The sequence below is a fragment of the Callithrix jacchus genome, chromosome 7, assembly GCF_049354715.1.
Source record: "Callithrix jacchus isolate 240 chromosome 7, calJac240_pri, whole genome shotgun sequence".
NCBI classification, from domain to species: domain Eukaryota; kingdom Metazoa; phylum Chordata; class Mammalia; order Primates; family Cebidae; genus Callithrix; species Callithrix jacchus.
Window position 1 is genome coordinate 101,769,468 of NC_133508.1, and position 12,200 is coordinate 101,781,667.

At 39.6% G+C, this 12,200-nt stretch overlaps 1 protein-coding gene across 5 annotated transcripts in view; it reads left to right on the plus strand.

Moving 5' to 3' along the window:
• Positions 1 to 12,200, plus strand: part of CACHD1 (cache domain containing 1) — a 223,561-nt gene that overhangs the window by 128,103 nt on the left and 83,258 nt on the right. For all 5 annotated transcript variants that reach the window (XM_009001398.5, XM_078332128.1, XM_035251734.3 and 2 more), the window contains one exon: positions 4,613 to 4,719. In XM_009001398.5, the coding sequence (XP_008999646.2) occupies positions 4,613 to 4,719 (107 nt within the window). The remainder of the gene's footprint in view (positions 1 to 4,612; positions 4,720 to 12,200) is intronic.

Below are 12,200 nucleotides of genomic sequence, written 5' to 3' on the forward strand. Positions count from 1 at the left end.
GTATCTCTTCAGCCCCTATTGACACCTTCTTCCTTATCTGACTGGCACATCAGTGGTAGTAAGAAAAGCAGCAGAGTGCAGATAATTTCTAGGCTTTTCACGCTAACTTGACTGGTGAATGAATGCTGCACAGCTGAAATTCAGCACATGTCAGAGAACTCAAGGCAGTTGTGACTCTTGTGAAATACAGTAGATGTTCAACAAATATTATAAAATAAAATGCTGAGAGCTTTCTGGTGACTTAACTCTCTGCCCTTTCGCATTACCCTGTCAACCAGTAAGAAGTTATGGAATGCCCCACCTTCCAACCATTGTGCTAGACGTGAGAGAGATGTACGAATCCTCTAGTAACCTACAGTCCCATTAGGGGAAGCTAAAATTTCTCAAGTGCATAAAAGGTTTTAGAGAGAATTGAGATTTCAAGAGATATGTGATGGGGTTTAGTCAAATAGGGGTTCCAAGATAAAATCTTTTGGCATTTCACCCCCATGTAATATACATTTATTTGGTATAGGGGGAAGGTAAAATGAGTAAGATAATTTGTTCATTGTTTATAAAAAGTCTCATTTTTACATTTTATTGATGATATGGTCTGAATGTTTATCTTCTCTCTCCTAAATGTGTATGTTGGAAACTAATCACTAACAAGATCATTATTAGGAGGGGTCTTTGGGAAATGATTTTATCATGAAGGCAGAGCCCACATGGATGGCATTAGTGCGCTTACAAAAGAGGTCCCAGAGAGCTCTCTTGCCCCTGTCACTGAGAACACAGTGAAAAGGCCACATCTATGAACCAGAAAGTGGCCCCTCACCAGACACTAAATCTGCCAGTACCTTAATCATGGACTTCCCATGCGGTTTGTCTGTGGAAGAGTTGAGTGATGGGTTCAAGTCTCTCTTAGGCCCTGACTTGCTATGTGATCTTTGGTGTCATTTTTCTCAACTGTGAAATGGGTAGGAGAAAGGGTTCATAACTTGGACAGCAAAGTCCAGAAGTGAGCTGCACACATACTTCATTTCTCACTCCAAACCTATGAGAAATGAATTTCTGTTGTTTGTGAACCACCTAGTTTATAGTCCAAATGGACAAGACAATTGGTTAGTGTTTTATTGCTATAAGCAGAATCTTTTTTTAAAAAAATCTATATCTAACAGATAGGACTGTGATATGATATTGTTTGATTTCAAAACAAGAGAAATAGGAAGAAGACACAGACATATAGTTAAGAAGCAGCATGGCCAGTACTAGGGGGAAATTTGGAAGAGGAAGAAGAGTTGAGCTGGGCTTTGAAGACTGGATGGAATGAACACTGGCGAGCATCACAATTGGGGTCAAACAGGAAAAGCACATAGGGAAGGGTAAGTTAAGTCAGAAGTGTAGGATAGGAGATGGTGGGAAGAGAAGGTCAGACAGATCATTGATGATAAGTACCACATCGTGAAACTGTTTTATGACCCACAAATGTTTGCCAACCACCTACTTTTATTAATGAGTCACTGTCATTTTTATTATCATAAAAATGTTTTCTTAATGCTCTTGGAGATGATCTTTTCAGCAAAGGAATTAAAACAACTTATAATAATGCTTCCCTGATGTCCCTGGTCCCACGAGCCAGCTTGCATTTCACAAGGGTCCAGAAAATCTATGTATCCTCAGCACTGGACTTCAGCCCTCTCAAGGGGTGAGGCTGAAAGCAAGTGCTGTCTGTGGAGACTTCATCCAGGCAAACAAGGGCTCTCTCCAGGTTTATACATTTCCTGGGAAGATTTGTCAGTAACCATCTTGAGTTGTCCATTTCAGCAAGTTCTTCTTTATGTATCGTTTATGCAGAATGGTATATAGTTTGTCTCTGGAAAGGAGATGAGTGATGGGTTCAAGTCTCTCTTAAGTCCCCGACTTGCTGTGTGATTTTTGGTGTAATTTTTCTCAACTGTAAAATGGATAGGAGAAAGGGTTCAAAACTTGGACAGCAAATTCCAGATGTGAGCTGCAGACAAACCTCAGAACTACTGTATTCTCTTGATCTAAATCAAATCAGAAGACCCTGGGTCTTCAGTCTCTTTGAGGTATACAGGGAAGTACCTGTGCTCATGCAGAAAGCCATTCCTCTGCTTTATTTCTAAAAGAATCTACATAGCACGATTGGAGGGCACTTTTCATTCCTCCAGAGCCCGTGAAAGTCAGATTCCTTGGCCTTACCCCAGGCTCACTAAATCAGAGTCTCTAACAGTGTGTCCCAGGAGTCTGCATTCCAACATGCATCCTAGGTAGTTCTGAAGTAGCTAGACTTTCGGTATAGGAACCATTCAACTGAGTCATGGTCCTCACTTGCTAAGATTTCTTGGAGCCTTCAGGGGAGCCCAGAACAGGATTAAGCACCCTGGATGGCATGGATGGTCATGAAAGACCAGTTAATATGAGCACTTACTTATGATCAGAACAATGCTAAGCAATGTATGCAATGGTGAACAATATCAATAAGACATGGTCCTACCTTCATGGCAGTCTTATCTATTTATGGAACCTGATCCATAAAACACATGAATAGAACTGTAAATTCAAAGTTATGACACATGCCTGGACAGAATATGGAGGCATTTGACATGGACTTGGGAAGTCATCACAATCTGCAAAGGCCTTTCTGAGGATGACACCTGAAGGATTTCTAGGCAGATAATCAGGAGAACCTTCTAGCCTTCCATTGTTCAATATGGTATCCACTCTTCAGTGACTATTTACAAATTAAGATGAAATAAAGTAGAAAATTTAGTGACTCTGTTATGCTGGCCACATTTCAAATGCTCATTAGCCACATGTGTCTACCATGTTGGGCAGTACAAAAATAATACATTTTCATCATCCCAGAGACTTCTCTTGGACTTCCCTGGTCTAGACCAGGAGTGGTGAAACAGGTCTGGAATATCACCTGTTTTTGAAAATTAAGTCTTATTGGAACACAGCCATATTCAATCTTTTATGTATTTTCAATAGCTGCTTTCACACTACAATGGCAGAGCAGTTGCAACAGTCTTTATGGCCCACAAAGCCTAAACTATTATCTGTCCTTTTATAAAAGCATCTGGGAGGCAGTAGACTTAGTGTGGCTAGCTATAGCATAGAAAGAAGTGAGGTTATAGTGTTAGTGCCTTGCCAGCATGGACACGGCAGCTGCTGCTATATTAATCTCTTCTCTTCCCTCCATCTGTGGCTTCTGAGGCAGCAGTCTTCTCATCTAGACAAACTGGAGCAGGTTCAAGGAAGGGCAGTCACATTGGTGAAGCAACGGTGCCCTTTGAGGCACAGTTGACATTGTCGGTGTAACTCTGCACTAGGTTACAGCCTAGACTAACAGTCTCTTAAAATTCACTTACCTCCTTTGAGATGATATGAAATAACTGTTTTTAGTTCTTGCTACTGAAACCAGTAAAACATGTGAAAACCCAGTCCCCTTGCTTGTACAATCAGTTCCATGTAATAGTTCTTATGTGTTATGAGATGTGATCAAGAGATGATTAAAGTTCATGCCAGTCGTCAAATGGATATTGCTTTTTAGGAATGTTTCTTCTAGCCTAGAGCTTCTCTACCTGGGTTCATGGAGTTTCATTAGTTGCTCCTGAAGTTTACATTTTAAACACAAATTTTTAAAAATCTCGTTTCAAGTTGCATTTATGTGGGGATCTCTTAGAAACTTTATGAGTCCCCTCAGGATCTGAAATCCTAAATAGTTTACTTAGAAGTCCAAGATCCTTCACTTTGTTACTTCTGGATGAAATTCACTTAAAAATACTCTTAGTGACTATATGTAAATAAACTGGTATGTTTTCCTATTATATTCTTTGAGATTGCTTGTTGCTGTAGCAATGGATCATTGATTCCACTAATATTGATCAGCTACTACCTAGAATAATAGCATTGTAGTACTAGCATTATACTACCACTGAAAATCAAAAGACTTTTGCCTTATTTGTATGACCGCCTAGCAGGTACAAGCTATGTGTCATGTACTGTAAGAGGAACATCCATACATTACTTTTAATTTTTGATGGCTTTGGAAAATAAGTTTTATCATTTTTTTTCAGATAAGAAAACTGAGGTCCAGAAAAATTGAATAATCTTTCTAATAGTGACAGAACAGAGTTTCAAAACTAGACCACTCCTACTCCACACCCATTCTTTGACCTTCACCACTGTGTATTTTTGTACTTGGTCATTGGTTTTCAAATAGGATAATTTAAAGAATTCTGTTTAGAACAGAGCTCCCATCTGATTTTTTTTTTTTAAGCTTTGCTTTGGATTTTATCATCTATTTTCTATATGATTTTATCTATAGTACTGACTTAAGTTCATTGGAGAAAAATTGATTTGAAGAATGGTTGGTTTTATCTTAGAACTGAATTTGATTTCTAAAACCTTCTGGATACAGGTGTTCCCCCCATACCCTCACACACATACAGTTCTGAAATGATTTTTTTTTTTTTTTGAGTATTTAAATCTAAATCACAAATGTACTGTTTATGGACTGACCTATTCTATACACAGTGTAAACCATTATTTTTGTTGGTTGGTTTCTCGGGACTGAATGAGTGTTGCTAATTCTCTATTGTTTCAGATTCGATGGGAACTTTAATACCAATGTGTCTAGAACAATTAGTTGTGATCGACTTTCTACTACTGTAAACAGCCGGGCCTTCAATCCAGGACGAGACTTAAATTCAGGTCAGTAATCTGTTGGTTTTATAAAGATAAACTGTATTCTACCACATTCAAGTTGAATAAATGTATTGCTTCAAATATTTTTCTTTCATTTTTGAAGAGAAGTATTATATACTTAAAATTGGCTATTTCTTGCTGGAAAGTTAACCCTCAAAAGAGGGAGAGGTTTGGATTTTCTTTGCATCCCCTAGTTACAATTTTTAATCTGTTTTGGGATTTATTTTAATGCAGTGAGAGCTTTTCTACTAATAAACTTTGGGCCATAATACTATATACCAAGACTGAACTTTCTTCCTACTCTCATTGGAACTCAGCTGTAGGCTGTGGTGAGAACTACTGGATACTTGTATTTATATAGTGATAGCTCCAATGTGATACAGTATTTCCACTTTCTTGCCCTACAGTTCCACTCCGTATTTCTCTTTCTTTTTCTCCTATGTACTCTTGTTGATTGATATACCTCAGTACCTAGAGACTTCATTGTTTAAGAGCTGGAAGGAACTTTAGAAATAATACCATCTCCAATCCTCAGATTTTACCAAGAAAAACAATCTAAAGCATAGGAACCTCCTAAGACTTTCCTTATTGCTGGAAAAACAAAGCATCCTTAAAGATAAAGAACCATACTTCCCAAATTCCAGGTCTCTTGTAGACACATAAAGCCCAAAAGGAAGTCAGAGGACCAGAATATTTACTTTTAGGGCCCCAGTAGGTCTCAGTTTGGAGCAGATACTATATGTAGTCTTTGGGAATTATCTACACAAATCATGTTATCTATTAGGTCTAAAAAGAATAAGCTGTAAGTTTTATGTTTCTTAGACATAATAAAACTATAGCTGCTAGATAAATGATCCAACCTAAATCTGCTAGGCATATCTTTTTTCACTGGTCAGATCATCTGGAAGCTTTTGTAGCAGGTGAGGTTTACTACTAGAAGGGAAGCTAAATGAGAATAGTTTTCATTACAAAAATAATAAAAGAAGGCAGACAAGGGCATGGAATGGGCAGATAAATTAATGAGGAGGATTCCACAACTGGCACAGGATGCAAAGTTGGAACTCGAGTCTCCAGGTTTCCAAATTTAGTTTTTTCCCTAAAATATTCCCAGGTACGCGAGAGATGTTGCTGGGTCTGAGGACTTGAGATCTCTGAATAGGATCAGATGTAAGCGGTCTAGAAATACATACTGTAATCCAACATTGTGTGTAGTTAAATTTCTTATAACTCATGGTAATTCATGGGATTTTTTTTTTTTGGAGACAGAGTCTTGTTCTGTCACCCAGGCTGGAGTGCAGTGGCACAATCTCGGCTCACTGCAATCTCTGCTTCCTGGGTTCCAGCCATTATCCTGCCTTAGCCTCCCAAGTAGCGGGATTATAGGCAGCCACCACCTACCTGGCTAATTTTTGTATTTTTAGTAGGGATAGGGTTTCGCCATGTTGGCCAGGCTCGTCTCAAACTCTTGACGTTAGGTGATCCCACCCACCTCGGCCTCCCAAAGTGCTGGGATTACAGGCATGAGCCATGGCGCCTGGCAGAGATTTAAGAATTCATGTGCATTTATAGGAGATTTAATATTTTAAAATGAGTGTGTATTTATATAAGATCTAGATGGATCACACATGAATGTTGTTATCTTCTAATGATGAAACAGTGCAATATTTTTACTTATTAATTTTCTTAATTTTAAATTAAGCATTTGTTGTTTTTATAATCAGGAGAAAAATAAAACAAAAAGGAATTATGGACTACTTTCAAATGCATTTTCACTCCTTTCTAGTAGACAGTACCTTCCTTAACACATTTCCGATCATAGATCCTAAGTCTGGTGTTGAGGTTCCAGAAGCTCCATTACCCTCCTGGCTATGTGACTGGGACAGTAAGAAAGGGCAGAATGAGGGTGGGGTGTGCTCACTTGGGGTCCAGAATGATGATCTCCTGTGAGAACCAATCATGTCAGTGAGCCAGACCTTAGAGCATCTGGAAGCTGTGGCAGCCAGGGCCTCATCCTCATTGCCTTATTTTTCATCTATTCATTATTTCTGATAATGAGCATATTGTTATCTAGCTTCATTGTTAGAAGTAGTGTTACTTTTTCTTAGTGAATGCACAGGCCATTCTTCCAGGTTATGGAAGAGGCCATTTTTTTTTTTTTTGAGACAGAGTTTCGCTCTTGTTACCCAGGCTGGAGTGCAATGGCGTGATCTCGGCTCACTGCAACCTCCGCCTCCTGGGTTCAGTCAATTCTCCTGCCTCAGCCTCCTGAGTAGCTGGGATTACAGGCACGTGCCACCATGCCCAGCTAATTTTTTTTGTATTTTTAGTAGAGATGGGGTTTCACCATGTTGACCAGGATGGTCTCAATCTCTTGACCTCGTGATCCACCAGCCTCGGCCTCCCAAAGTGCTGGGATTACAGGCTTGAGCCACTGCACCCGGCCAGAAGAGGACATTCTTTAGCTTTTGCTCTGAATGAGTCAGAAAACCATTGGGGGAGTTAACACAAGGGAATCTGGTAGAATGACCTCTCTAGTATATGGCCATAACCTGGAAGAATGGCCTCCTATGTATGAAGTGGAAGGAGTAAGTACAACTAGAAGTCGTTTGACAAATATTATTAAAGGCCTTCTACATAGTAAATGCTCTTTTTTGTTATATGTCAGGAGCTGTAAAACACACACACACACACAGAGTTTATAATCTGGGAGCTAGGGGCTGAGAGACACAGAAACAAGTGACGTGTTAGAAGATGATGGATGCTATCAAGGAAAAGTAAAGCAGAGATGAGACATAGGGAATACTGTTGGCTGGTGGGGGAAAGAGGAGATGACTTACTATTTCATCTAAGGGCTCCTGGGTAAGATCTAAGTAAGTGGGATTGTAACTATGAGTTTATCTGGAGGCAGCATATCCTGGACAAAGGCCTTTAATTGGGTGACTGGTGTGCTTGGAAACTGCAAGAAGACCACTGTAACTGTGGTAGTGTGAAAGAGTGGGGAGTAGATTAGGCCAGAGAGGCAGTCCAGGACTAGGTCACCAAGAGCCTTATTTTACTGGCCATTATAAGGATGAATGAGATAGAAAGCCATCACGTGGTGGGAGAGTTACACAAGGAAGTGACATGATTTGACTTAGGTTAAAAGGTTTACTGGCCACTGAGTCGAGACTAGAGTGGACAAGGCAAAGGTGGAAGTAGAGGAAGAAAATTTAGAAAGTTACTTCAAAATCCAGGCAGCAGATGATGATAGCATTAAGGCAGTGACAGTGGAGGTGGTGAGAAGCGGTTGAATTCTAAATATGTTTTGAAGGTAGAATCAGTAGGATTTTCTGGTTCATTGTATGTTGGGGCAGGATGGGGGACTGGGTGTGTGAGAGTAAGAGAGGAGGCCAGAAGGACTTCTAAAATCCTTGAACTTACAAGGAGAAGTACAGAGTTGTCATTTAGTGTGATGTGGAATGCTGGGAGAAGTACAGATTTGTGTAGGAGGCAAGTTATTAAAAGTTACATTTGAAATGTTCATTGGATATCTAAGTAGAAGGGATATCTGAGCAGTTGGATGTACAAGTCTGCAGTCCAGAGAATGGCCAAGGCTAGAGGGTCATTGTGTGTAGGTAGTACTAAAATTATGAGGCTCATTTAGATCTTGTAGCAAGTGACCATGGGTAGAAAAGAAAAGGGCTCCAGGGACTGAGTCCTGGGGTGCTTTACTGCTGAGGTGACACTGAGATAAAGAGGAAGCAGGGAAGGGAGCTGAGAAGGGCAGTCAGGCACGTAGAAAGAGGATCAGGAAGGCTGTCTCCCTGAAGCCAAGTGTTGCAAGAAAGAGGGAGAAATCAACTTCGTCACCTAATCCCTGTATGCTGAGGGTCTAGAAAACCTGTTATATGATTTAGCAATGTAGAGGCTATGGGTGAGCTTATCAAGGGTTGTTTGGTAGAATAGTAGCCTAGAATGATGCTACTATTCTCTACTATTCTCCTCCATTCCTAGAGGGTTCAAGCTCTGGAGAATGGAGGAGAAAATAAGGACTTGAACTCCTGAGATTTGCTCAAAGGAAAGTTGGAAGGCCAGATGAGATCAAGAAATTGAGAGAAATTATACCCAGTTTATGTGCCAAAGGTCAATCCAGTAGAGATTGGCGTAGGAGCAAGGGGAGAAGATTGCTAGAGCTTTTTCCTTGATTAGGTAGGAGATGGTGCATCACTAGCAGAGGACGTAGAAGCATAGATAGTTCATTCATAGCAGGAAGAGGAAAGGAAGAGTACATGGATGGAGTTGCTCATCTGATGATGGATGTGAACTTGGGGACACTCCCTTCTTCGTGATTCTGTTTTTTCAGAGAATTAGAAAGCAAGATCATCAGCTAAGAGTGAGGACCAGGGAATAAGCATTTAAGACCTATTGGAGGTACTAAGATTACCTCCTATTACTGAGGTTTAGAGTGAAACTCAGTGCACAAATAATCCCAACAAAATGCTGATGTATGTCAGTGTTTGTTTGTTAAGGAAGAGAGTTCAGATAGTTTGAAAACTCAGAGGGTGGGGAAGAAGAGTGTGGAGAGGACAGAGGTTAGTAGTATATAAAGACCAGATCTTGAATTTTTATGTTTCTATGAGGATGTCTCGAGTATAACCTACTACATAACAAGAGTTGTTCTCGGCACAGGTGACACAGCTAGATTTACGAGCAGATTTTGGCAATATTCAGGTATTTTAAAACTGGCTTGCTTTTGAAGTTTTGTGACATTCTACTAGGCAGTGGCTACATCCCAAAGTCCACATTCTTGAGCAGTTATTTGTAATATGAGAGTAGTGGGATATGGTGAAAGTTGATCTCAGAGTTCCCCTTTTTCCTCCTGTACAGCTCAGGCCCCTTTTCAGAGCAGAATTACTGTACTTCATAGGTTATCACATGTCTGATATTTACATCTGTAAGACGTCCAGCCTTAGGCTCTTTCAGACTGTGTATAATTCATCAACAGGCCACTAATTGATAACACAGTTTCAGATTGCCTCTCAGACTAGCTGGAAGCAGACTCACATAAATTATAAACCATTCTTAGCTTCATTTATCCAAAACTAGGTCATGTGTCCATTCATCCAACACACATGTGTATTCTTATTCTTAAAACCACCCCTGCCAGATTCCTACTTTCTAAATTGACTCCTTGTCCCTGAGTCTATTCAAATAACTAAAGTTTGACAGTGCATGTGTTATATTATGGTTCTGGTAATGTTTTGTTCAGGTTCTTTCCTGCTTTTATCCCTACTTTCTCACTCTCTCTCTCTTTTTTTTCTTTTAAATTCCTGCTGAGCTATTTTCTTGTGCATGGCCTGATCCCTAAAGAGAGTTTATTTGAAGAGTCCAAGAGAAGTTGCCTCTTGCTCTCTTGAGTTATGCAATTGAGGTGAGAGTGAAGTAGGAGTTAGTCTTTCTCACTGAAAGAAAAAGCGTCTGGACTTTCTTTATTGCATTTGATTTTAAAGAGCATTTGAAGTTGCAAACTTCGATCTTGGTAACGTTGCAGTCTTCACTGAGAAACGGAATTCACTGGGTGTAAGGGGCATTTATAAGTCACATTACCGAGGTAAATGCTATAGGATAGGATGAACAGGTGGCCTTAGAGGCTGTAGACTGTACAGCTAATTTTGGTGACTTCATTTCCTGCTATGAATGATGAGTAACTATGTATTATAGGTTTTTCTCTTTAAAATACCAAGAAAATTACCTATTAAACATTAGAAAAATTTGCCTGGTAACAATGCAATGAAGAAGCCACATTCTACCTAAAATAAAGAAGAAAAATCAACCAAGCTAGAAATTTCTCATTCCTTTTTATGCCCAGTTGCTCCAGCTTCATGATTGCGTTAGTGTCATGAAAGATGTAATTATTTATATAACATTTAAAAACTGTTTAGTCACTGAGAAATCTAGCTTCCTGAGCTTATAGGATTCAGTTTATATTTAATGTATATGTGTGTATACTTATGTATATGCACTCACAGAATTAAAGAACTAAACAAACAAGGTCCCTTTGTTTACCTGATTTCCCCTTCAAACTCTATTCCTGTACTGCAAGCTATATCAAAGCTTGGTCTTTCTTATAGTTTCTCATAACCCTATTACACTGACTTCAGAAAATTTTGTTAGCCATATACTGGCATATATACATATATACACAGCATACACACACACACACACACTCATACTACATATCTTAATGATATAGCCTTTTTTTTTACTTAGCAAATATATCCTGAACATTTTTTTTCATAAAATAAGATTTTATGTGGTAAAGTCTTACTGCATAGATTTACCACAATGTTCTGAAAAAATAGATTGTATAGACCTTAATTTGTTTATTTAACCTCCCACATTTAGACATACTTTGGAAATACGAGGAAGCAGGAGAGGGAGCTGAGAAGGGCAGTCAGGCAGGTAGAAAGAGAACCAAGAGGGCTGTCTCCCTGAAGCCAAGCAAAGAAAGTGTTTCAAGAAAGAGGGAGAGATCAACTTTGTCACCTAGTCCCTGTATGCTGAGGGTCTAGAAATACCAGCCATATGGTTTAGCAACATAGACACTATAGGTGAGCTTGTCAAGTGTTGTTTGGTGGAATAGCAGCATGGAATGAAAGGCTGATCCTAGAGCGTTCAAGCTCTAGAGAACAGAAGGGAGGAGTCAGATAAAATAAGGACTTGAACTGCTGAGGTTTGCTCAAAGGAGTTGGAAGGCCAGATTTTATGCAGTAAAATCTTATTCATAGATAAACCACAAAAAATGTTCTGAAAAATAGATTGTATAGACCTTAATTTGTTTATTTAAACTCCCACATTTAGACATATTGTGGAACTATGAGGAAGCAGGAAAGGGAGCCGAGCAGGGCAAAAAGAGGACAAGAGGGCTGTGTCCCTGAAGCCGAGTGAGTGGCACTGCTAATAAAGATATACCTGAGACTAGGTAATTTATAAGGGAAAGAGATTTCATTGACTCACAGTTCAGCATGGCTGGGGAGGCCTCAGGAAACTTACAATCATGGTGAAAGGAGAAGCAAACAAGTCCTTATTCACATGCCAGTAGCAAAGAGAAGTTCAGAGTGAAGCAGAAAGGAAAAGCCCCTTATAAAACAATCAAATCTCCTGAGAACTCAGTCACTATCACAAGAGCAGCATGAAGGTAACCACCCTCATGATTCAGTTGCTTCCTACTGGGTCCCTCCCATGACACATGGGGATTATGGGAACTACAGTTCAAGATGACATCTGCATGGGGACATAGCCAAACCATGTCATTCTGCCCAGCCCCTCCTAAACCTAATGTCCTCACAATTCAAAGCACAATCATGCCCTTCTAAGAGTTCCCCAAAGTCTTAACTCATTCCAGGATTAACTCAAAAGTCCAAGACCAAAGTCTCATCTGAGACAAAGCAAGTCCCTTCCATCTACAAGCCTGTAAAATCAAAAGCAAGTTAGTTACTTCCTAGATA